This window comes from Carcharhinus amblyrhynchos, chromosome 34 (genome assembly GCF_965287045.1).
Source record: "Carcharhinus amblyrhynchos chromosome 34, sCarAmb.v2.hapA, whole genome shotgun sequence".
NCBI lineage: Eukaryota > Metazoa > Chordata > Chondrichthyes > Carcharhiniformes > Carcharhinidae > Carcharhinus > Carcharhinus amblyrhynchos.
In genome coordinates this window covers 11,071,272-11,098,403 of record NC_137357.1, presented here as the reverse complement: position 1 = coordinate 11,098,403, position 27,132 = coordinate 11,071,272, and the positions used below count along the sequence as shown (strand labels likewise).

Sequence of the window (27,132 nt, the reverse complement as noted above, 5' to 3'; positions counted from 1 at the left end):
TGAAACACTCCCAGTTTTAAGTCTGTCCAGCACTTTGGGCACTATTTTACCATTTTGATTCTAAGATTCCACAGACGAGGGGGACCATCTAAAATGGAAACATGTTTTCAGGAATTTTAAGTTGGGAGGAGAGAAACAATTCAAAATGATTTACAGAATGATCATCCTGACTTGTGTTGGAAGGTGAGTACAATATCAATAATCGAGTCAACCTCGAGATCTGAGCAGGGCATGACTGAAGAAATTTCTGAGGTGAGAGGCGGGGGGAAAGCTAGGGAGAGGTTTTGAATTCAGTTCAAAATTTGGAAATTGAACGCTTAGAGCGAATGAAGGTCGAGGAAAATGGAGTGAGAGTCTATATAGCATAGATTTCAGCAGCAGTAATGTTACCTCAGGACAAAAGACTTTTGAGTTTTTATCTTGCAAAACTGGATATGCATATTCACATCTTTGTTAAAATCATTTTATGCACAGTACATGGCTCCTGATGACAATGGAGGAAAAGGTCTCCTACTCAGGCACTGGAAAGATTTTGACATTCTTGATTGAACTTCCTCCGTAATTGGAGAAGGTTTTGGGTGGAAGAAAACATTTTTACCTATTGTGAAACCAGTAGCATATGTGCTGAGTAAGTTACAACATGTGATACAATTTGCATTCTTTTGACTTGTACAATGTAAGTTAAGTCAACTGTCTTGCATCATTCAATGTCTCAAAGGTATATGGGGTGGAGACACTAATTTGGTGAATCTTTGGTTTGTGTTGAGTTGGTTGATAAAATGGCAGTAGGAATTGTGGAATATTATCTTGCTGGAAAAATGTATGGTAACACATTGAGGTGAAGAATAAAGTTGTATGCAATGGTGTTGACTAATTTGCTGACACTTGCTAAAAGCCACTTGGGCAAGCTATCAGAGATATCACAGATGTCAGTGATGTTCGGAGGGAAGAAAAATGAATAATTTTTATTTTTCTTCCAGAGGATTTTAAGCTGTGTGACATTTTCTGTTCATGCTGTCATCAGAACTCTGGAGCAAAGTTTCTAATCAGGATTTAGATGATGTTCACGTTACATAGCATTTGATGCAGTGAATAGAATGAAATAGCTTAGACGTTGAGGCAGCCTGAAAACTTGTTCGTTCCACCTCCAACTCTTAGCAAATTAATCAGTCCACTTGTCTTGTGTTTGTATTGTTCAACTTGCATGAACAGTTATCAGAATCAAGATTAATACCGATACAAAAAAAAGCTTTCATTCAAGAATTAGTGAATGAAAATTTCAAACCATGTGAAATGAATAACTAATGATGATTAATTACGCCTGCATATTCTGCTTAGTTCCCAAATGTTCTTGGTATATTTCCACTGGTGGTATGCTGCTGACAGTTGGCATGATCAGCTAAGAGGTAAATTCTGATTTCTGTGACATTCAAGCTGCAAATGAAGACAGCACAATTTGAATTTTCTAACTGTTGTCTCCAGTTTGAAGTGGAGATTATAGTTAGTCATGACATTCTTGGACTAGGAAGGTGAAATTCAGCCAGAGTTCTAGTTCCTACTAGTTTGGATGGGGATATGTTTATCCTTGGTTGTCCCTATGGATCTGCATTGGCCCAATGTCCACTCATGCCTCATTTAACATTCTGATCCGAATGTTTCTGGCTCTGTAATCTTCCCAAACCCACTCCCTCCTTATTTTTCTTTCTTATTATTCTGGTCTCCAGTTCCCTGTTCCCCAACATAAATTGCTGTACCTTCACCTCCTGAGAACTAACCTCTGGAATTCTTTCCCCAAACACCTGTCTCTGCAACTCCTTTAAAATTCTGCTCAGAACCTAACTTTTGTGGCCAAATGTTTTGCAACAAGTTTGATATTTTCTTCTTTAGCAACCTATTTTGCTTTAGTTACCTTTTCTATGTTGAAAGTATGCAGATTATTTTTTGTTTAGCTCTGATGTCTAAACTTGATCATCCTCAGTGTTGCCTATCTTGACCTGCTCTAACTTTTCAGAAGATCTTAACTTGTATGTGAAACAATGCTTGATGATCTGCAATATAATCTGCTGAAATGTAAGTGGAGAAACCATTCTGATTTTACAAACATATTTAGGATAATTAGCACCATGATTTTGAAACTTTTGACTTCATGTAGAGAAGCTTTGTCTGCTTTATGCTCAGATTTGTAAGATTACTTGTTTTCAGAGTCTTTCATGAAAAAAATTCAAACTGCTTATTTTTCCTGCAAAGTAAAATAGTAAGAACAGTTCAGTATACCCAGATTGACTATTTTGTGGAGAAAAAATACCTAAGATTTGAAATACATGCACTTATTAAAATCTAGTTCTTGCTCTCATTCTGGATTAAATATTGAACATGGCAAAATAGTTCCATCATTTGGAACAAATTTTAAATTTTGCCAAGTTTGCTGTTTCTCTTTTCAGTGAATCTGTTACACATGTTGTGTCTGAGAATAACACTGGTCATGAGGTGTTGGAACTGCTGGAGAAACAAACTGGAATTTGCACAACTGAATTCACAGCAGCCTTGGTAGATATCACATGGTTCACTGAGAGTATGGGAGCAGGCAAACCCTTAGAACTGGAAAATCGCCATCTGCTGCAGGTATTTTATTACAAATCTTGTTGGAGAGTGTTCTTGATAAATGCAGTTTTGCTCTAAGAACTCTTCTGACATTTCATCGATTTCTGCACCATTTGGGATATGGTACTGTATGATACTGTGCAAAACATAAAGGCATGAGATTTTTATCCCTGGTCCACACTGACTAATAATTAAACAGTAATTGGGTGCTAAGATTTCTTTCTACCCTTGGGAAATGTGAATGACTGGCAGGATTGTCTGGAATGTAATTTCCCTTTTCTCTTGTAAAATAATCTGTTGACACTCCCTGTGGATTCATATCCACACCTTTTAGGAAAGAAATTGGAGAAAAATTGCACAACTGAAGGGAGGGTCAAATGTGTTCAAGAATTGGATTTATCCAGTTCCTCGGAACGAGAAAAGTCAGAGCATTTGACATGTTAAACAGGCATTCAAAAAAGTACTAAGAAATATTTGCTGGTCAGTGTGGTACACAACATGGAGTTTTCTGAAATTCTACATTTTTTTATATATAACGTTGAACAGAGATGTGTCTTGGTTTGTGAGACCCATTGCAATATTTAAGGATCATATGAAATAGGAGCAGGTCATTTGAACCATTGAGTCTGCTCCCGAATCAATCAGCATGGCTGATCCATTTGTGGCCTTAAATCCAATTTCTTGTCTGTTCCCCATAACCCTTGACTCCCTTGTCAATGAATAACTTGTCTCAGTTAGTTTGGAACATATTCAATGACTTGGCCTATTTTGCTCTGAGGTAGATAGGTTGTTAACATTTGGAACTGAAGAAATTCTTCCTCCATTTCCATCTTTAAGAAGGAGACTCCTTATTTTTAAACTGCATTCTCTCGTTCTGCATTCACCTAGATAACAAATGTCCGACTCCTATTTATTGACTGTAGCTCAGCCTTCAACATCATTATTCCTACAGAACTCATCTCCAAACTCCGTGGCCTGAGCCTCGGCAACTCCCTCAGTGACTGGATCCTGAACTTCCTAAACCACAATTGGGAAGGATAGAAACAACACCTCCAGGATCATCTTCAATATCAGTGCCCCACAAGACTGTGTCTTCAGCCCTCTATTATACTCTTAATACACCTAAAACTGTGTGGCCAAATTCTCCTCCAATTCGATTTCGGGCATGGAGCTGATTACGCTAAAATCCTGGCCCTGGAGAAGCATGGAGGTCATGGCACCCAGCAGGGAGCCTGCTAAACAATCTCTGCTGATGTCTCCAGGCCCATTACACTGCTAGAGCAGCACAGTGGGCAGGGAGAATTGTTCCCCAAGTCTAGGGGATGCTGAATGTGAGCAGTGATATTGCTGGAGTCAAACCAAGTCAATTGACGGTTTGTCAATTAAAACAACTGGCGCGCTTCAACCCACGTCTACCAAAAACCACCTTATTCATTAGGTATTGTCTTGCACTTTACTGCAGTCATACGGGAAGAATCTGTAAGTGTCCCTCGGTCTGCCTTACTGGTTCTATTTTGAACAAAGCTGGTTGGACAGCCATCAACTATGCTTTGAAATGTTGTGGACATGCCTCTTGGTGAGAATTACTGAGTTTGCATGTAGTTTTCCAGTCTGTCATCAGAGGCATGTCACCTTCAAGTTTCCTCTGTCACAGAGAAATTCTACTTTGTTACTGTAGAATTATTACTTTCCGGCTGCATTGATTCTCTTTTGGAAGAATAAGGCTTTCTTGTGTGTGGCTGGAATTAGTCAAAACACTCCCACTTATGTTTGATTATAGGTAAAGAGAGCTGCTGCTCGTACCAATGTGGTTCCTATTGCACCTTATGCCTGTCAAAGAAGGACCACGCTGGACAACAAAAACAGATTATTGACGGTAAGAATCATTAGTTCCCCCTTTGCTGGCCCCAGGCTTCAAGAATACATTTATATTGATCATTCAGACCCTTTTTCATGCCCAATGATTAATTTCTTACACCTTGAACCGAGGTTAAAGGCATAATTGGTTCCGGTTGCTGCACGTATTCATAATTGATAACGCAGTTAGGAAATGCATGTCGTTGAAAACAGGTTTAGGTCATAACTGTGAGGATTCTAAACTCTGCCGACACATGCTGTCTAGTCTCAGCTGTGACTTGGAAAGGGAGGAATTCTTGGTTCAAGACTCAAAATATATGTGAAGAAAGATAGGAATGATTGTGATTATTTTTAGAATCCTGGGATAAATTTGGAGTCTTTCCAATTCATGAAAATGCGTAGACCAAAATGGTCTGATCGAAATCAATTCAGATGAGATGACTTAACTTGATTTTGCCTAGGATGCATTGGAGATACTGGCTGAAAATGCAGAGTTATCTGCGAATGAGGGACGGTACTTGGCATTCACCAGAGCGTCTTCTGTCCTCAAGTCCCTGCCATATAATGTGACCAAAATGGATGATCTCCGAGAGGTTCCCAACCTTGGGGACCATTCAAGAAAGGTGATTAAGGTAATACTATGGCTCATTGTTTCTGCAGTCTGAGGCTTTCTATTGGGTAACCAGGAGAACAGCTGTTTATTACACACTGCTGGATTATTACCATTGTTATTGGTGCTACACTTTAATGAAAAGCATGAGTTTCCTTGCTGCAGGAAATCCTTGAAGATGGAACCTGCAGTGAAGCTCAGAATTTGATCCAAAGCGAGAGATTTCAAACACTAAAGGTAGGTCTTAGTGTCAGAGATGCTTTGCTATACATGTGAAATAAACTGAAAAATTAACTTGGCAGGTTTCAAATACTGTCAGAAATTGGATGCTGAGGAAATCCGTTGAACCTGACCAGAATGGAAACAGTGTTTGTCTTGTGTCGAAGTAATAGTAACAAATCATTTCCATACTACATGAACCTAGCGGACATAATCACAACAGGTGTGACAATTTAGGTGGGAGCAGTTAGACAATGATTTTTAATCCACAAGGGAGCCAATATTTACGGGGCAGGTAGTCAAGAAAGTGGAGCTGAGGTCACAATCCATTCAGCCATGATCTTATTGAATGGCAGAACAGGCTTGAGCGTTCAAAGGTATACTACTCATATTTTTATAGTCAGAGGTTTACAGCATGGAAACATGCCCTTTGGCCCAACGTGTTCATGTTGCCCTTTTTTTTTAAAACCCCGAAGCTAGTCTCAATTGCCTGCATTTGGCCTATATCCATCTGTATCCATCTTAGCCATTTTTCTTTTGCTTTTTATATTTGTGGGCACATAAGGAGAGATATTCCTATGTACTTTTACGAACTGCAACTATTTGAAAATAACAATACTTTGCATGAGAGCAATCCTTCTGCTTGTATTTCTATAAACAGTAGGTCAGTAACTGGTATCGTGGTTTGTAATCCTTATTCCTGGTTCTGTAGCAATTTGCAAGTATCTTTGGCGTTGGTGTGAAGACAGCTGACAAGTGGTTCAGAGAGGGGCTCCGAACACTGGATGAACTGAGATCATCAAAAGTAAAACTTACGAAGGAGCAGGAAGCAGGTAATAAAAACCGAAGTGTAACTTGACATGCTGCCTTTTAAGCCACTTGTGTTTCTCAGGGTCAGAATGGGGGGGGCGCGAGGGGAAGTGGATTTCATCCAAATTGGGAAACTTGAGAGCATCATTCTACTGCAGCACATTTTGTTGAAGGTAATGTTCACTTGTGAAGTATTTCCATTTTAGTACATCTGACATTTTAAGATCATGGCTTTTAGCCTAATGTACGTATTTTATTTTTTCAGAATGAGTGATCTTTGCAAGCCTATCGTTTAGTGGATGTCAACAGTGCTTTGTTTGCCTGGGTCTCGTCTTAAACTTTAAATGCGAGTGTTGGTTTGCTATTATTTTTGAGAACATTAGAGCTAAAGGTAGCCCCATCCTTTCCTGATCATGTATCCGCACTTTTTACTAGCACTGAGTTGATGGTGAATTTACACTTGTATAGTGTCTTTAATCAATCGTAATATACAAAGTTTTTGTTTTGTTGGGGGGGCGATTGGTTGGTGAGAAGAGGAGAAATCAGAAGTTCTCCAAAAATTAGGAGCACCTTTCGTGGCGAAAACTGAAGATGAGGTCTTTGCGGGTTTTGAGACGGTTTTTGGAGATGGGAGAGATGTTACAAGCTAATAAATCCTTGTCAAGTCTGTCATACCTGGAAATACTATCATCCAAGGTGGGATAGAGGAGTGTGGAGCTGAATGAGGTTGCAGAAGTAAGTTGAAATGAGCTGAGGAATTTGACATCCAAGACAAGGATTTTTGGGATTTGGGTACTACCAAAATTCAAGAGGACAGGGGTGATTGCACCAATTTATTGTGGTGTCCTAATTATTGTTCAAATTGAGTTTGGCTAATTGAGCATATCTGGATATTGTGGAATATTCTAGTTTTGTATAGCTATTGACCTGCACAAGACAAAACTTTTAGTCTTGGGCTATGTCATCTAACTAAATTGCCCAGAGTCATGGCATGAAGTCTGGATGTCCCACTTGGTTTTCATTTGAGGTTTATTTCGAAAAGGCAGCAACAATAACTGCTTTTCCAAAGAACTTTGATGGAGAAAATGTCTCAACCGAGGAGTCAAGATAAGGAACTAATTGTTGTGGATCATTTGACGTCCTGAAAAGAGAAGAGTTGTTATCAGCTGTCGAGATTTTCCTGAACGTTTTAGATGTGCTTCACAGATATTTAAATAGCTAGAAATTGAGCCAGAGTACAATTTAGTCATCATTTGGAGGGGTAAGTAAAGCTTGGTGAAGGAAGTGAACTTAAGAAGGGTCTTGAGAGGACAAAAAGGTGGAGGGGGCTCAAGGAACCATTTCCTAATACGTGGCCCAGACAGCTGAAATCACAGACACCAGTGATGTAACAAAGGGAACAGGAATGCACAAGATACCAGAATAGGAACTCAAGGTTCTCAGAGATGGAATTAGAGATGGTAGAAACACAAGGATGACGATTTAAATTTAGGACAGTGAGGGAGTGAACTTTGGAATAAAGGTGGATAAAAGGCAGATGACAACTCTAAACTTTGTCCCCCCCACCATTGTTCTGAAATATTGTTTTCCTTTTTATTGTAGTAATGTGGATGCCTGGCAATGAATCGTATTCTTTGGTGCTGCCAAGCAACCATGTAGGTTAGCAGTAGCTGCAAAAGGTCTTGATGGCATTGCTTGAAGAAAGCTTGAACTGAATGATATTTCAATATAATTTGAATTTCAAGCTTGCAATTCCATGCAAAATCCTCACTCAATCACCCAAGTAGGAATTGAACCTGGGCCCCTCGTGCTGTGGGGCAGCAATTTAAGTCAATTTTTGTTTTATAGGCTTGCTCTACTACGAAGACCTTATCAAACCAGTTACAAAGGCAGAGGCGGATTTGATCAGGCAAATTGTTGAAGCCACTGTACACAGGTTTCTATCTGCTGCAGTTGTAACGTTAACTGGTGGCTTTCGAAGGTAAGAGCACAGGAGCATTCGCATATACCATGTAGTCCTGTTAACTTCAGAAAATATTTCTGTTAGCAAAAGGTAGTGAATCCGTGCAATTCTTTACTGCACGGTGCTGTAGAGACTGAGTTGTTAAGTATGTTCAAGATTGAGGTAGACAGATTTTTAATCAGTAAGTGAATCAAGGGTTTTGGGGATAAGGCTGGAAATATAGTTGAGGATTGTCACATTATAGAATCCCTACAGTACAGAAAGAGGCCATTCGGCCCAACGAGCCTGCACCGATAACAAAACCCTGACATTTTAATCCTCTACCTTGCTTTAATGATGACACCCCTGACCTTGCCCTGCTGCACTCGTCAACATGTAAACTTGAGGAACAGCACCAATGTTTCGATGAGGCCTTCTTTATCTTGTCGGATTCAACATGAGCTCAACAATTCAGACTGTAAACTTGGTTTGCCCATTTTGCTTCCTCTTTGCATGTTTCAATTTTTCTCTTCTTTTGCTTTTGGACAGTAACACACCTGCTCGAGGTACATCTTTCATTTCTTTTTTTTTTGCCCTGTTTTTCTTTGTCACCAGCTTGTCAACCAACAGCCTTGGGGGTGGAAACCAAACATTGCACTCCATTAACTCAATCCTGAGGAAATACATTTGAAAACAGTACCATATTTTAGTTCTTTTTTCTCTGATTATTGTATTTCTCCCATACCTTCACAGGAAGAGATAGATGTTGTCACTTCTATTACATTACTTTTTTTTTAAACTGGCTTGTGTTCACTGATTGAATGCTCTGTCTTTCAGAGGGAAGGAGTACGGTCATGATGTTGACATTCTCATAACTCACCAGGAAGAAGGCAAGGAAGAGGGTCTTATTTTCCAAGTGATTAGTTCGTTGACTGCTCAGGTATGATTTGGAGATTGTCTCTTTGACATTGCCAGACTTAATATTTTAGACTTGTGAATTAGTTATAATTTGGAAGTAACTCCAAAAACTGATCTGTGTAAGCCATATTTATGGGGAGAGAGGTTCTGAACTTGCTTACACTTGCAAAAGCATTTAATACTTCTGGTGTCTCTGCATCATGAGAGCAAGCAAAGGCAGCTTGATTTAGATGGGCAAAGAAGCAATGAAAGAGCTTGATGTGGTTAAACATATCACAAGCTGTAGAGATTCAGAGATCTGAGTATCCTTTGAAAGGACCATGCTTGTTTTCTTTTTTTACAAGTCCTCTGTTACGAGTTGCCAACAGAAGATAGAGGCTGACTCAAACCCATTGTAATTAAGTTTCTACATATTGCTATGACCACAGCAGGTGTTAATTGCTGAGCAAACCAAATCCTAGAGGGATTCTGAAAAAAGAAAAGTACAAATAAAAACAAAATGCTGTGGATGATGGCATCTGAAACAAAAACAGAAAATGATGGAAAATCTCAGTAGGTCTGACAGCATCTGTGGGGAGAGAATACAGCCAATATTGCGAGCCCAGATGACCCTTTGTCAGAACTAAAAGCAAAGAGAATCAACAGAGATTTCAACAGTGAGGTTGGGGGGGTGTGCAATTAGACAAAGAAATGTGCATATCTCAGTAGAAATCAGAATTTTCAAAATTAGAAGTAAAAGGTTTATTCAGAAGAAAATAAAACACAAATTACAGTTACAGAAGTTAAAATCGGTTTTAGAAAAGATTCCCTACTTAAAGTACGAAAGCAACACTTGATGTTGATCTATTCTTCTAAAAAATGAGTAATATTCCCCAAGGCAAAGCAGCTGTTGCTTGAGCTCTCAAATCCATTTCCACTCTGCTGTGTAAATCAGAAACTTACAGACGTAGATTCCCTGAGAAGGAGGCTGTTTGACCGATTGAGTCTGCAGCAACTCAGCATCTCTCCCAGGCCCAAAAAACTCCTCACCCCACCATTATCTCCCAATCCCTGTAACCCCTGATCCACTTCATCTGCACAACTTGGGCCACTAAGGGACAATTCAGCAAGGCCAATCCACCAACCTGCATATCTTTGGATGTAAAACTGCTTTTCTGGCTTAACTGGATGGCCAATTAAAGCTATAACTTTTCCCAGTCTGGAGCCATGTCTAGGAAATCTTCGCATCAACAAATCCTTTCGATTTCACTTCTTATGTATCGTTTTTTCCCTTTCATCTGTGATTCTATTTTCCTCCACACTTATTTGAAATTTTCCAAGAATAAAAAAATTTCATGTTTCTATTTTGTCTGTGCTTTCGGGTCAGTGAAGTGTAATATAACCTCTTCTATTTACCAATAGTTTACAAACTTTTTTGTCAACTCTAACTTCCTGTTGCTATTCAAACAAACTCTGAATTTATCCAAAATTCCTACCTATTTACTTGTGCCTCAAACCCACCATAACATCTCATCAGAAATGCACAAATCTGACACCACTGTATCCTTTCATAACTTAGTCCTTCCACCATAGATAACGTCACTTTTGTAACCTTTATCCATCTTAATTAAATCATTTACATGTAGCCTTCTTCACAGAATAACAGAGTATTTCCCAAAAATATTAAGAGAAGCATCCATTCTCACATTGTTCTTTCCCTTTAGCGTTCATTCTCTTGTCTTTCAAGGTCACCTGGGTATTTGGATCCTAACAGTTTCATAACCAGGAAATCAGTTAACTGGCTTTCAGAATATCCATTTGGGCTTAGACAGACGTTGTGTGCAAAATAATTTATTGGCTTTTCCCAGCACCTAGGTCATCACAATGTGGAGAGAATTTTAACAGAAAAAAGGATGAGTCTAGCTCAGATTGGGGGTTTAAGTTTTAAAAATCCAGTTCTACTGAGAACTTTAACTGGGAATTGGGCAGGCAACCAATCGATTAAAGCAAGTGGGTGTCATTTAAATATGATAAGGGGGCTGAAAACCTAACTTTTATTCAGCTTTTCAACTTCACTGATGTTTGGTTGGATTTGCAGAGACGTGAATTTCTTTTTGCTAACATCATGGGTGCACTGTGCCTGCCTGCGGGACGCCTGTAATCAGGGTTCCCCCGCTCCTGAACTTCCCCCTGAGCGCTTCATTGTTAGTCATTATTTTTCCTGTTGCAAGATCCGGATTATTGTTTTCAATTTGCTTTGTCCATGACTATTTTGAAATTTGATTTTGAAAATGACAAGATTTTTAAGAAATTTTGGTCAAAACAAGAAATAATAGAGAAGTGGCACTTTAATCTGGTTGACAAGGGTTTTGTCATTTTTGTTGCTTAATCTAGTTCCTTTCAACATGAAGTTTCTTGCATAATAGATGTCTTGTCAACATGCAAGAATTTTCATGCAGTCACCCTTTTAAAAGAGGAAAAAACATTGGGAGAAGTAAATATTCATCATTAAGTTTGTTCTCCAATTATTTTAGGATATAATATTGTATGATGACATCATAGACAACAGTTACCATGAATGGAAAAGCAAGGAGACTGAGAAATTTGATCACTTTGCAAAATGTTTATCAATCTTCAAACTGCAGAAGGAGATGGTAAACAATATAGAACCGAGCAGATCCTGTCGTAAAGACTCTTCAGCTGAGAATGAGCCGAGAAGAAGTGGACTTGGTAGTCATGCAGGGACAATTCAGCTCATAACTGCTGCTGCAGCAAAGGAGAAGAACTGGAAGGCTGTGAGAGTGGATCTCGTTGTTGCACCCTATGGCCAGTATGCTTACGCCTTATTAGGATGGACAGGTTCACGGGTAAGTTTAATGAAGTGCAACAAGACACTATGATTGTCAAAAACAAAACAAAGCAGTATTTTATAGCTTACCAATTTAGAAACTGACAGGACTGTTGAACATTTTGGATCAATCCACAAATTGACCAAGGCATTTGATTCAAAACATTGTCTTTTCTCTTCACAGTGATAAGCTACTAATTTCCAGTATTTTCAATTTTACTGCCTGAATGATATAATATGGAGGAACTATTTTATGGTTCAATTTGTGTCGTGTCTAATGGATCTTGTTATTGAAAGCCTTCCATTTTCCTTCTCATTATCTGTCTCCATTTCTGGTGACAGACTGTCAACCAATAATCATTACATTACAAGCCCATTGACTTTCTCAGCTACCTGACGACACTTCCTCACTTGTCCACACTTTCTATCCCACCAGTCTCCATATGCAAATAATTCTTCAGCTATTTCCACCAACTCTAGCATAATGCCACTACCAAACACATCTTCACTGCACCTTTTAGAATTCTGAAGGGACTGATCCCTCCATGGCACCCTGGTCTGCTGCTCTGTCACCCCAACACCTCATCCTTTCCCATGGTGCCTTCTTCTGCAATCACAAAAGGTGGTCACACTTAACTTCACTGTCCAAGGCCCGAAACAATCCTTCCAGATGAAGCAGTCACTTAGTTGTTTCGATTTAGTCTACTGTATTTGTTATGCACAGTACAGTCTCTTCTGCATCGGGGAAATTAAACACAGGCTGGTTGACCACTCAGGGTAATGTCTTAGACCCAACCAATTACAGCCACTGCATCAATGACCTTCCGTCCATCATAAGGTCAGAATTGGGAATGTTCGCTGATGACTTCACTAAGTCCAGTACCATTTCTCAGACATTGAAGCAGATCATGTTCAGATGCAGTAAGACCGGGACAATATCTGGGTTTGGGCTGACAAGTGGCTAGTAACAGCCAGGCAATGACCACCTTCAACAAGAGAGTATCTAACCATCACCCATTTGACTTTCAGTGACATTGTGATTGCTGAATTAAGGTTTGGGGGACTATCATTGACTAGAAACAAAACTGGCTGATTGATATGAATACAATGGATACCAGAGCAGATCGTACGCTAGGCAAGTAACTCGCCTCTGAACTCCCCAAAGCCTGTCCACCGTTTACAAGGTACAAGTCAGGAGTGTAACAAAATACTCTCCACTTGCTTGGATGAGTATTGCTCCAACAAAAATAAAGAAACTTGACACCATCCAGGACAAAGCAGCTCACTTGATTGATACCCCTTCCACAAATATTCACTTCCTCCACCACTGACAAATAGTGACAGCCATGTGTACTAGCTACAAGATATATTGTAGGTTCCTTAAGCAGCATCTTCCAAACCCACAGCGACTACCATTGACAAGGAACAAGAACAGAAGACACCTAGGAACGCCACTATTTGGAGGTTCCCCGTCAAGTTGCTCCCCATCCTGACTTGGAAATGTATTGTCGTTCCTTCACTGTCACTGGGTCAAAATCTTGGAATTCCCTCCTAGAAACGCTGTGGGTCCACATACTCCTCTGGGTCTGCAGCTGTTCAAGAAGGCAGCTTACTGCCACCTTCTGAAGGGTAACTAGGGATGAGAAATGTTGGTCAAGCCAGTGATGCCTACGTCCCATCAATGAATTTAAAAGCAAGTCCTCAAGCGTGACCCCAACATTGCTGTCACTCATCATTTCAGTGTGTGGTTGAACTGGGGGAGGGTTTGGTTTTGCTATTAGGAAGTGAAGGGGAAGTCGTGTTTAACGAATTCACTGGATTTCTATGAAGATGTGACTTGTGCAGTAGACAAAGGGGAACCGGTGGATGTGGTGTTTTTAGATTTCCAGAAGGTGTTCGACAAGGTGCTTCACAAAAGGTTGCTGCAGAAGGTTAGGGGACACGGCGTTGGGGGTAAAGTGTTAGCGTGGATTGAGGATTAGTGAGCTAAGAGGAAGTCGAGAGTTGGAATCAACGGATGCTTTTCTGGTTGATAATTGGTGACCAGTGGTGTGCCGCAGGGATCGGTGCTGGGGCCTTAACTGTTTACCATTTACATTGACGATCTGGAGGAGGGCTGAGTGTAGGGTAACAAAATTTGCTGATGACATGAAGATGAGTGGAAAAGTGAATTGCGTGGAGGGTGCAGAAAGTCTGCAGAGAGATCTGGATAGGCTGAGTGAGTAGGCGAGGACCTGGCAGGTAGAGTATAATGTTAGCCAATGTGACGTTATCCACTTTGGTAGAAATAATAGTCGGAGGGATTATTATTTAAAGGGCGAAAAGCTGCAGCATGCTCTGGTGCAGAGGGACCTGGGAGTCCTTGTGCACGAATTGCAAAAGCTCAGTTTGCACGTGCAGCAGGTGATCAAGAAGGCAAATGGAATGTTGGCCTTTATAACGAGTGGGATAGAATATAAAAGCAGGGAGGTCTTGCTGCAACTGTACAAGGCACTGGTGAGGCCGCAACTGGAGCACTGTGTGCAGTTTTGGTCCTCTTATTTGCGAAAGGATATATTGGCCTTGGAGGGAGTACAGAGAAGGTTCACCAGGCTGATACTGAGATGAGGGGGTTAGCTGACGAGGAGAGATTGAATGGACTGGGCCTGGACTCGTTAGAGTTTAGAAGGCTGAGGGGGAATCTTAGACCTACAAGATAATGAAGGGGCTAGAAAGGGTAGAGGTAGAGAGATTCTTTCCACTTAGAAAGGAAAACAGAACTAGAGGGCACAGCCTCAAAATGAAGGGGGCAGGCGGGGGGCAGTTTAGAACAGAGTTGAGGAAGAACTTCTTCACTCAGAGGGTGGTGAATCTCAGGAATTCTTTGCCCATTGAAGTGGTGGAGGCTCCATCGTTGAATGTATTTAAGTCATGGGTAGATAGATTTCTGATAGATGAGGGAATTAAGGGTTATGGGGAGAAAGCGGGAAAGTGAAACTGATCCCCTTCAGATCAGCCATGATCTTATTGAATGGCAGGCAGGCTTGAAGGGCTAGGTGGCCTACTCCTGCTCCTATTTCTTATGTTCTTATGAAGTGAGGAACAACCCATCAACTGGAAATAGAGTAAAATAAATCTACTGCAAAGAATTGAAATTTGACTATTTCTTTCCTGTTTATTTTTCTTGCATTCTCTAGTTGTTTGAACGAGACCTTCGCAGATATGCCAAGCACTTTAAGCATATGAGTTTGAACAGCCACTCCTTGTTTGATAATAAACAGGTAAGAAGAAATTGAGTTCATTGGCCTTCAGTGTACCGAACAGTCTTTGAACTGAAACTTGCTTATATCCATGAAATGCTGCGACTGTTACATCAACGCAGGCACGTTTAACTGAATGGCCTCCCTTTACGCTTTATGATTGAGTAACATCTCCTGGCATTACTTGTGACGCTCTCAATTATAGCAGTGCTATCTGAAAGATGAGTTCAGTTTAACTAATTCTCCACTCAAGGAAAATAATTCATTCTATCCCGACTGAAGAATAAACATATTGAAGAACCATTGGATTGCAGTTGGAAACTGCAAATGTTGCTTCATTCCTTGTAAAGACAATTAGTCTAACTTCACTGTCACTGGGTCAAAATCCTGATAGCCCTCCCTTGCAGCACTTTTCACACTACTTCATGGGATGTCAGCGTCCCTGGCTGGGCCAGCATTTATGTTGCCCATCATTAATTACTCTTGATAAGGTTGCAATCTGCTGCTTTCTTGAGGACACTGCAGTCCATTTGGTGTATGTACACCCATTGTGACGTTTGAGGGAGTTCCAGGATTTTGACCCAGAGACAGTAAAGGAATGGCAGTGAAGAAAAATTCCAAGTTGCCTGGTATGTGGCTTGCAGGGGAACTTGCATCTAGTGGTGTTCCCATGCATTTGCTGCCCTTGTCCTTCTCAGTGTTAGTGGTCACAGGTTTGGAAGGTGTTGCCAAAAGAGCATGGTGAGTTGCTTTACATCTTAGAGATGTTATGCATTGGTGACAGAGGGAGTGAATATTTGTGGATGAGATGCTAAGTAAGTGGGATACTTTGGTCTGGATGGTGTCAAGCTTCTTGAGTTTTATTGAAGAGGATTCCATCATACTCCAGACTTGTGCTTTGTAGACAGTGGACAGGCTTTGGGGAGCCACGAGTTGAACTCAGCACCAAAATCGTAACCTTTTGAGCTGCTTTGCGGCCATGGCATTTCTATGACGCTCAAGTTCAGTTTCGGGTCAATGGTTAAACTGCGTGCTCACTCACTCACGACTACCGTCGCCGCGCCGCCCCCCCCCCCCCCCCCCCCCCCCCGGCCCTGGGATGTTGACAGTTGGGGATCCAGTGATGGTAATGCCATTGGATGTCAAGGGGCAATAGTTAGATTCTCCTTTGGAGATGGCCATTGCCTGGCACTTGTGTAAATGTCACCTGCAACTTGACAGTCAAGCCTGGATGTTATCCAGGTCTTTGTGCATTTGGACATGATTCCTCGCGAATGGTGTTCAACATCATGCAGTCAGCAGCAAACATCCCCGCTTCTGAAAGTGAAAGCAGCTAAAGATAGCTGGGTCTTGGACACGACCCTGAGGGACTCCTGCAGCGATGCCCCAGGACTAAAATGAGTGACCTCAAACTAGCACAACCATCTTTCATTTGCCAGGTATGATTCCAACAGCGGAGAGCTTTCCCCCTGATTTCCAATGACTCCTGTTTTACTGGGCCCCTTTGATACCTCACTTGGCAAAGTGCTGCCTTGATGGCAAGGGTAGTCACTCTCATCTCACCTAAGTGGTTCCAAAAGGTGGTCACTGCCATCTTCTCAAGCAAAATTAGGAAGGTCAATAAATGCTGGTCTTGCCACTGATCCAAACACTGAAGAAATATCTTAGATAATCCAATGTAAGCTGCAGTTATATGTCAATACATTGCACTTATATGCAGTAAATTTTGACTGGATTCTCTCAATGAAATTATGTTAGAGTACAATACAAATAATAAAAACCTGAAGTGACATTAATGAAACTATTTTTTTGAGTAATTCCTCTTTGTTTGCCAGCCGTGGCACTTGATCACACTTGCTGCTGAGCCAGAAGGTAATGGGTTGATGTTTCATTCCAGAGACATGAACACAAAATCCAGGCTAACATTCAATATAGTCATGAGGGAATGTTGCACTTCTGGAGGTGCTGTGTTTCTGAAACAATATTAAATCAAGGAATATCTGTTTTTGGTTGGCCAGCAAGATTTCTGCCATGAGGTTGAAGAGTTAAAGGAGTTATTCCTCGTGCAGGAACCATACTTAATCCTTAATCGACATGACTAAGATATAGATTGTTTGTCCTTGCCTTATTATTGTTTGTGGGAGGTTGTTGTGCACAAATTGGCTTCCATATTTCTGACATAACAGCGACCACATTTCCATAGTACCTCTTTGATCCTGAAGTGTTTTGGGTACTCGGAGGTTGTGGAATAAACCGTACATGAATGTAAATCTTTCTTCCTCTTTTCAGAGTAAATTTTTGCCAGCTGCTACAGAAGAAGAGATATTTGCACATCTTGGATTAGATTACATACCACCTCAGGAAAGGAATGCTTGAGCTGCTCAATTCAAAATGCAGGAACGTAAAGAGTAAGCAGTAAGGACACCTCAGGGGATACCTTCTAGCAAGATGTCTGTCCCTTCGTCACTTGGTGTACAATACCAAGTAAAAGCTGGCTGGTCATTTCCCCCATGTTTGGTTCCTATGATTTAGACACATCTACACTGTGCATTTGTAAATTTGGTAAGTTTTATATGTTGGTGGATTGAAGTGTCATTTGTTTACTATCCTGTCATGTCTCTATACAAAGCATTCATGTGAACATGTATGTCATTGGCTCTGCTGTTGCAGTCTCTCTGCTGAATCAGAAGTTTGTAGGTCACATCCCACTCAGAGATTGAGTGCAAAATCTAAACTAAAACCAAGAGAATTCTACGTTGTTGACAGTACCATTTTCCTGTTGAGATTTGAAGCTGAACATCCACCTGCCCCCTCCAGGTGAATGTACAAGATGTCCAAGTGCAGCTCAAAAAAGAGCATCATAGTTCTTCCTGGTGCCCTGGTCCTAAGTCAATATCACTAGATTAAAAACAGGTATTGCTGTTCATGGAGCCTAGCTGTGCCATATTTCCAATCTTCTCACAGTGAAGACACACTAATTGGCTGTAAAGCACTTCAAAATATCATTAAATCACTGAAGCTGCTAGATAAATGTAATTTCTTCCTCATACAGTATTGCTTTAAGCATTCTGGTGTCTGTCTCCAATTTTTATTTGCTATTTGTCTCCTATCTAATGCCTTCAGTTAGCTCATTCTGCTGCACTACAAGTATTCAGTAAGCTACTAATTCAGTTTTGGATGCTTTAAACTTTAGTTTCATTGCTGCTCAGTTTAAGAAGGGAAGAATTGGGAAGACTGCCCTCTCGTGATCACAATTGTTGTGATGGCAATGGAGGATCATCAATGTATCTCCCTTGGGCTTTGTGGAGTATGAGCTGCCTTATTGATTGAGCAGAGGCTCGCCCAATGGATAGCAGTCATCAGCGTTCTTAAACTCCATCCGGTCTGTGGTTGTCGGTCCTGAGGTGGAGACTAACTGACTGTAAGCTGCAGTCACTTTGCTTCAGTGCATAATAGAGGGTATTGGTGATGGGAAACTGACGTTTGGCTGAATGACCACATTGGCGATGAGGAAAATTTCTTCTCTCCCCATGTGTATCCAAACAACCTCTAATTCTGGTAAGAATAAACCATTATGCCTCTTCTGGCAACTTGAGGCCTTTGACACAAGTGGGGTACACGAAGCACAACACTACTGTGTTAACAAAATTGAAGGACACAAAAAACAGATATTGTTAGCACTGCTGCCTCAGAGCGCCAGGACCTGGGTTCAATTCTGGGTTCAGGTGATTGTGTGGAGTTTGCACATTCTTTGCATGTCTCCAGGGGTTTCCTCCCACAGTCCAAAGATGTATGCATTCGGTTGATTGGCCATGCTAAATTGACACTTGGTTTCAAGGGGATTAGCAGAGTAAATACATGAGTTTATGGGGTTAGGGCTAGGGTGGGATTGTTGTTGGTGCAGTGTGCCACAGAGGGCCGCCTTCCCTCTGTGGAAATTCAAAATGGCTGGGAGAACTCATCGAGAATCTTGTCACTGAGTTCTTGGTTAGATTGCAGAAATTCACTGAGGGACCACAAATTGGGACCACCTCTTCATGAAATGTTGTGAGCTAGATAGACTGATGTGTGGCATAACGACTTAACCATGCTAAAGAAGCTGTTGGCAGAACCCCATTTTGACTTGAAAAAAATTGTTAAAATAGCCTTGTCACTTGAGAATGGAGAAAAAGGAGCTCAGGAATTACAAGGTGCATCAGGCAGCAATGCCCTCCAATTAGGGGAAAGGACCTCTTGTCATCAATCCTCAGTGGAGACTGCTTGTGTAAACCAGCTGCTAAAAGGACCCTTGCGATTTAGGAGTCCTAATGCCACCACCAGACAGTCAAGAAAAGACAGTGATTTCAAGAGGGCCGAAAGACTTGTTTTTGTGCTGTATTGTTCTATGGTTCGATGAGAGTGGTGGGAGTGTGGAATGAGCTGCCAGATGAAGTAGTAAATGTGGGCTCACTTTTAACTTGTAAGAAAATCTTGAACAGGTACATGGATGAGAGAGGTGTGGAGAGATATGGTCCAGGTGCAGGTCAGTGGGACTAGACAGAAAAACGGTTCAGCACAGCCAAGAAGGGCCAAAAGGCCTGTTTCTGTGCTGTAATGTTCTATGGTTCTTAGAGTATCAGAGAATATAGTTCATAAAGGTGCACTTGCCAAATGACGGATTATTGCAAGCACTGTCAAAGAAGACGGCCATAATGAAGTTTCAGGCAAAATGTGTGCTACCTGGGAAGAAAGCCGAGGCCACTACCTGAGCATACCATGTAAGTATCCCCTTTACCAGAGACAAGAAAGGTACAACTGAATTACACTATTACCAAGAAAGTTGCCCCAACAATTGTGAAATTGAACGGCTATCCCTTGAAGATGGAAGTGGACATGGTAGCTGCAGTCTCCATTATCAGTGAAAAGACTTAGAAGCAATCAACTCTTAAGGTTGGAGAAACAAAGAGCAGCCTACACAGCAGAACCTTGAACAATAAAAGGCACCACAGTGGTCCCAGTAACTTGCTGGCAACAATCAGCCAGTCTCCCACTTGTACAGGCTCATGCATCAAATCTTATGGGGAGAGATTGGCTCCAGCAGACCAGTTGAACTAGCTGGAGATCTTCAGGCTAGGTGTGGGCGATTTGGAACAAGTTCGTGCAGATACAATGGAATTTTTCAAGAGGGCCTGGGAAATATAAAAGCAGTAAAGCTCAATCTCCATTGGCCCTAATGTTGCACCTTGATATTTCAGAGCCAGACCACTCCCTTACTCCATACTGGAAAAGGTGGAAACTGAACTAGGATACCTCGAAAGCTTTGGCCCGTGCAATTTGCAGAATGAGCTGTACCCAGAGTCCCTGTTAAGCTCAGCAAATCAGTTTGTGAGGGCTGTAAATTACCTGGCAATTGGGTCTTAAGTGGAAAGGTATCCCGGGCCCTGAATCGAAGATGTGTTCTCTTAAGCTAACAGGCAACGAGATGTCATCCAAATTGGACATGAGCCACGCCTGTTTTAAGCTTGAATTGGATAAGTCCTCCCAGAAATATGTGACAACCAACACACAAGGAACCCTACGAGTTTGCCCGTTTGCCCTTTGGGATCTTGCCAGCATGTGCTATTTTTCAAAATAATGGAGAACATCTTCATGGGCTATCCAAGGTCGCAGTAAACTTGGATCACACATTGGTCAAGGGGCTTCAGAACACGAACACCCAACCAATTGAAGTCTTGCAGAGATTTTGTGGAGTGAGAGTTTGTTTGAAGAGGGAGAAATGGATTTTCCAAGTGGCCAAAATGACCTATTCAAGCTATGGATGAGATGGGAAGGGGTTACATCCAGTAGAGGATATGGTAAAAGATATCAAAAGCACCAACCTGAAGGAACACAATGTTGTTAAAATGCTTCCTGGGGGATGAGTCAATTATTAAGGAAAATTCATCCTGAATTTGGCTTCCATGCTGGCCTCCTTGCATGCCCGACTACAAAAATATTAGAAATGGTTTTGGGAAGCTCTGCAGGCAGAAGTTAAACATCCAGTTATGTCATCTAACTTACTGGCCCATTTTGACCTGAAGAAAGAAGTTGTGGTGCTTTCCCATACAACGTTGTTGCAGTGCTGTCACATTACTGGAAAGAAGGGTGGAAAAGCCCATCGTGTCTGCCTCCAGGACCCTTTTTTTTCAGATGCAGAGCAAAGGGATTCTTAAATTGAGAAGGGTTGGTGGTCATATTTGGTGTTAAGTAATTACAGCAATATGTCGATGTTCTATGGAATTTTATAGCCAAAGACCATATATTCTTAGGCCTCTTCAAAGAAGACAAGGCAATTCCCCCATTACTTCTGCTTTGATACAGTGCTGGGCCTTGTTACTGGTGGCCTAAAATATCTTCTGCAACATGGCCCTGGAACCCAGATAGCTAATGTTGAATCACCACCATTGCCCACATACCTGGCTCCTTCACCCTAAACTTTTTGAAGACATTGCCAGTATCAGCGAGGCAGATTAAAGATTCAACCTTATCCAAAATAAGACACGTGATTCTATTCAGGGGATTCTGAGGACAACTGTCTGAAGAAATGAATCCTTATCTCATGAAGAAAGCTGAACTTAGTGTTGAAGATTGAATCATTCTTTGAGGGTCCCGACTGATTGTTCTGCCCCTAAGATGACGTCCAATATTAATGGAACTATTTAATGGCCACCCGCAAGTAGCAAAAATGAAGATGCTGGCTCGGACAAACATGGTGGCCTCATTTTGGATCTTGCATTACAGGCTTCAAGCAAAGTGACTTGTGCCAACTAAATCAAAAACACCCACACTCAGCCTCCCAACAGCCATGGGAATGACCTTTTGCAGGCCATGGTGCGTGTGCATGTGGATTTCGATGGCCCCTTTTGAGTTGCGTCATTTTAATCATGGTGGAAGCACAGTCCAAGAAGTTGGAGGTGCACTGCATAGGCTCCACAATGTTTCAGGCTACAACTGAGAATACCATTGAATGCTTCAGTATAGGTGGGATACCAAAAGTCCTGGTTTCCGATTTAATGGCGTAGTCTTTACTCGTGGTGATTTCTAAAACTTCTGCTCTCCAATGGCAACTAATGCATGAAAACTGCACCTTATCACCCATCAAATGGAGTGGCACAACAGGCGCTTCAAGCCTTCAAAAATGGCATGAAGAAACAATCAGCAGCATCTATGGAGACTAAACTGGCACAACTTTTGATTATAGTGGACCATACCAACAACAGGGGTTGCTCTATTGGATAAACAGTGCTTTAGGAACAGGTGGTCTCTTTGGTGTGAGGAACTTGAGGAACGGTTGCAGGTGAATCCTTGGGATTATTATGGAAAAAATGCAACTAGTATCTTTACGAGGTCAAAAATTCAGGGTAAAACCCTGAAGAAGCACTTCGACCATCTCAGAACCAGGTTCCATGTTTGAGCAGGCTCCACGACCAACAATGCAATGAGTTGTTGCCACGCAGGATATCTAAAGAGGGAACCAGTAGATGTAATATACGTGGATTTCCAAAAAGCATTCAATAAGGTACTACACAAAATGAGAGCTCATAGTGTTGGGATTATATTAGCAAAGCTCGTGGATTGGTGAACTAATAGACAGTTGAGAGAAGCGAGGCATTTTCAGGATGGCAACTTTTTAACTAATGGAATGCCCCAGTGTTGGGCCACAATTATTTATTACATACTAATGACTTGGATGAGGGGAGTGAATGCACTGTTGCCAAGTTTGCACATGACACAAAGATGGGTGGGAAAGCAAGTGATAAGGATGACACTGAGTCCACAGAGGACGATAGACGGGTTAGTGAATGGGTAAAAACTTAACTTATTTTCCAATACTATATTCCATCTGCTATGTACTTTGGTAGGAAGAAAAAAGGAACTGAAGGCTATTTAAGTGGAGAAAAATGACAGAAAATTGCAGGGATTTGGGGATCCTTGTGCATAAATGACAAGCAAGCATGCAAGTTCAGCAGGTAATAGGGAAGGCAAATGGAATGTTGAACTTCATTTCAAAAGGAATATAACAACAGTGAAGTCTAGCTAAAATGATATAAGGCACGAGTTAAACTACACCTGGAATACTGGGAACAATTTTGGTCCCTTATCTAAGGAAAGATATACTGGCATTGGAGGCAGGCTCGAAGATTGATAAGTTGATCTTGGGGATGGAGTGGTTGAGTAGGTTGGGTTGGTGTTCAATGGCGCTTAGAAGTTTTGAAATGTGTAGGATTCTCAGGGGGTTTGACAGGGTAGATATTGAGAAATTATTTCATAAGAACATAAGAAATAGGAGCAGGAGTAGGCCATCTAGCCCTTCGAGCCTGCCCCGCCATTCAATAAGATCATGGCTGATCTGTCGTGTCTCATTTCCACATTCCCGCCCTCTCCCCATAACCCTTAATCCCCTCGCTTATCAGAAACCCATCAACCCGCGTCTTAAAAATATTTAGCGAGGCAGCTTCCACCACTTCAACGGGCAGAGAATTCCAGAGATTCACCACCCTTTGAGTGAAGAAGTTCCTCCTCAACTCCGTTCTAAACCGCCCCCCCTTTATCTTGAGGCTGTGCCCCCTAGTCCTACTGTCCTTTCTGAGCGGGAAGAGCCTCTCCACCTCTATCCTATCCATCCCATTCATCATTTTATACGTCTCAATGAGATCTCCCCTCATTCTTCTAAACTCTAACGACTACAAGCCTAGTTTATTCAGCCTCTCCTCATAGCTCAACCCCCTCAACTCCGGTATCAGCCTAGTAAACCTCCTCTGCACTCCCTCCAAGGCCAAAATATCCTTGCGTAAGTACGGCGACCAAAACTGCACACGGTACTCCAGCTGCGGCCTCACCAATGCCCTATACAGCTTGTGGGACCAGGGAAAGCTGAATTGAGGATTATTACGTGAGATCAGTCATGATCTTATTGATTGGTGGAGGAGTCTCAGTGGTTGAAGTGGCCTGAATGCTCCTATGTCTTATAGTCTTCTGGTCTTGGATACTGAAACAGTCCAAAGCCATCTGCAGCTAGACTTGAAGAACATAGAGAGTTGGACTGTTGAAGTGGTAAGTGACATAAGTCATTGCCTGGTACACACATGCACCACGCAATGACTTATCTCCAACAAAAGAGAATCAAGTCTTCCCTCCTTGACATCCAACCACAGTATCACTGCTGAATCCCCCACTATCAACATTCTGATGGTTACCATTCAACAGAAATGGAACACGGCTGCTTTGAGAGTACCTTTCAAACCCATGATTGCTACCATTTTGAAGGAGAAGGGCAGCAGACACATGGGATATTACAGTGTATTTTAGAAAAGCTATTCTGATGACTGTCCTTTTAAAATGGTTCCAGGCATCCAGAGTTGATTTTGATTATCTTTATCCCATCTTTTGAGGACAGCAGGATGCATTCCTCAGACGAATACATTTAAAATGCAATGAATGCTCCCAAAGACTGAACAGAAACTCATTGAGTTGATGACATGTCCTCCAAATACACAGGATCTTACTGATTAAGTTTATGTAAGGTGGATAACTTGAAATACCACTTAGCTTATTTGGAAGGTGATGCGATATTGTGTGGATTACATGATAATGGTGGTCAGCTTGCCTGAGTTGCAAGAAGCATTAAAAAGGGCAGGAATAAGGCAGATCTACAGAGGCCCATCTTAAAAAGATGTTAACCCAAGAAAAGACTGAAAGGTATTTCAAAACAGCTGCTGGTCTGCTGTAGACAGTTAAATGTGCCATGCTCTATAACATGAGTAAAGAATCTCTGTGTGAAGTTGGATGAATGAAGTAGTGGCGTGATGGGAAATTTTGTCAACTGTTTGGTACAAAATAAGGAAAACTGACTCTGCATAACTTAAGACATGAATAAGACCAGAGAAGGTCAAGACCTGGTATGGCTGACTCTGCATAACCTAGGGCTATATGAGTACGACAAGATAAGGTCAGGGATGAAGGAGTCATGGACCTTCTGTTCTATCAAAGGATAAGATAAGAGTATGAATGATGAGATAGAGTTCTCGGAGGTCAGCAGGCTGTACCATGATTTCTGACATTGCTTATGACACTGCTACTACTAATCAAATTTCTGAAGAAACTCTGGTCTCGCAAACTGATAATGATTATGTATAGTGAACTGATTCTTTATGTAACTGCGGACTTGAGAAGGAATTAGCAAGTCGTAGCGATGGCTCTCCAAGCTCAAGTTAGTGCCAATACTGCATGCAGTCTTTCGTAAATAAAGACTAGTTGTTTGGTCGGAACGAATTTTGTTGGGTCTTTCTATCGTAGTTGAGAAGCAGGAAAATTTCTACTTAAACATGAGCTGTATAAACCCTGATTTACACTTAAACTCAGCTCTTAAAGTGACCTCTGGCAGTTTAATTTGGATGCCAGTGCAACTGCAGCCACAAGTCTATAACTTCAAGATCTTCACTGAACATAACGCAACTCCTCAACTTCAAAACACATCAGGTCTGCACCAGACATGGACTAATCTTGATTATGTTCATTAGCATTGCTGTATTTTTTTTTAATGTGTGTTTGTGTTCTAGAGCATGGAGTGAAATAAACTAACCTTGAAGTACAGATATTTTTCTGTTGGGTTATTTTAATGTATTTACTGACTCCAAGGTAAAATACACACACACACCCTCCTCCATTATTCAGGGCGATTACCTTTTAAAGTGTGCACGTGACATCACCATCATGACTGGCTGTGCTGCATGAGCCAAATGGTAAACTGAAGAGGGCAGGACAAGTTTGTGTTTGATATTCACTGGTCCTGTTGACGGATCCAGTTGGCCAGCTGGTGGCATCCCAGGTTTCAGCCACATTGCTTCTGGTTGACATAGCTTTTCATGGAATTGTTACAGGACAAGAGGAAGTTAGTTTGCTGGCATGTTTTCGAAGGAGAAATTCACCTCGTTCCACTTTCCCCACATTCTCCCTTTTCAGCTCATAATCCAATTTGCTCTTGCCTGCCTTGATTGAATCTGCCAAGCTGTCACCAAGGTTTAACTCTTGTAACTTTACAGGATCAGTGGTCATGCTCCAATTATTCTGAATCCACTTATTACTGTGCTCCAATTTTGCCTCTTGTTCAGTTGTAATCTGTAATTCTGGCTCGCCAGTGAGGTCAATAATGACTGCAACATTTATTCACAATTAACCATCACAGAGGCTACTAGTCAGCTCCTGAGAAGATTCTGCAACAGAACCCAAGCTGACCAGCGTGATTCATCCATCCTGCTCTGATTGATTTCAGTTATGTGGGGATCGGAAGGGGAAAAATGGCCCAGGGAAGAACAACAGCCCTGCAGCCATTTAAGGCTGATTTACTACTTCTAACAGTGCGTTGAGCCACCAGTGAATTATATCAACTGGGTGTGGAGATGGTGAATGACCTGTGTGTGTTATGTCAGTGTGTGGAGCAATCACAGATAAGGTCCAGGGTTGGCCCTCCAGACCTTGCAAGAGGATGGATATACGACTGATTGGCAAGGGCAGGTTTGTTCCCAACTCTGCTCTGTTCCTGTCCCCAAAATCTCAGGTCAGGCTGGACATGACACTCATCTGAAAACATGCTCTGATGCTCACACTGCAATTAATGCACAGCGATCACAGGAGACTTCCTCCTTTCTTCCTTGTATCCCTTTTTGCTACCTCTTGCTCTTCTGTTCTCTTTCTTTGTCTTGTGTATCACACACTTCTACGAGATTTATGTTCTGTTCCTTTGAAGGAGGTTAACTGGGAAGCCAGATTCCTGGCTTGATCTGATGGCCATTGGATTGGTTCTTGTACAATTCCACTTGTTTGAAGTGGCCTGGAAATATTTGGACCTTGTGTCAAGTGTCATAATTTTCTAGCTCCTCATGCTATGGTGATTCAGCCACTTTGGGCGATAATGTGTACCCAATTCCTTGTGACAAAAATTTCTTCAGGTGTTTTTGTCCTGTTCCAGTGCTACATCAGGGAATAATAATGTGGATACTGGCAAAAAAAATAATGTGGATGCTAGGTGACACTCTGACAAGTGATTGTCTTGACTCAAAACATTGGCTCTATTCTCTCTTCACAGATGTTG

The 27,132-nt window shown here is 41.5% G+C and overlaps 1 protein-coding gene across 3 annotated transcripts in view; it reads left to right on the top strand.

Moving 5' to 3' along the window:
* The window catches only part of polm (polymerase (DNA directed), mu), a 34,951-nt gene extending 17,325 nt beyond the window's left edge, over positions 1-17,626 (top strand). For 2 of the 3 annotated variants that reach the window (XM_080217148.1, XM_080217146.1), the window contains exons 3-12: positions 2,442-2,622; positions 4,382-4,477; positions 4,920-5,090; positions 5,234-5,305; positions 6,000-6,120; positions 7,946-8,078; positions 8,877-8,979; positions 11,471-11,803; positions 14,961-15,044; positions 17,313-17,626. In XM_080217148.1, the coding sequence (XP_080073274.1) occupies positions 2,442-2,622; positions 4,382-4,477; positions 4,920-5,090; positions 5,234-5,305; positions 6,000-6,120; positions 7,946-8,078; positions 8,877-8,979; positions 11,471-11,803; positions 14,961-15,044; positions 17,313-17,399 (1,381 nt within the window). In that variant the 3' untranslated portion in view covers positions 17,400-17,626. The remainder of the gene's footprint in view (positions 1-2,441; positions 2,623-4,381; positions 4,478-4,919; positions 5,091-5,233; positions 5,306-5,999; positions 6,121-7,945; positions 8,079-8,876; positions 8,980-11,470; positions 11,804-14,960; positions 15,045-17,312) is intronic. The other variant, XM_080217149.1, reaches the window with a different exon arrangement.
* The last annotated feature ends 9,506 nt before the right edge of the window (positions 17,627-27,132 follow it).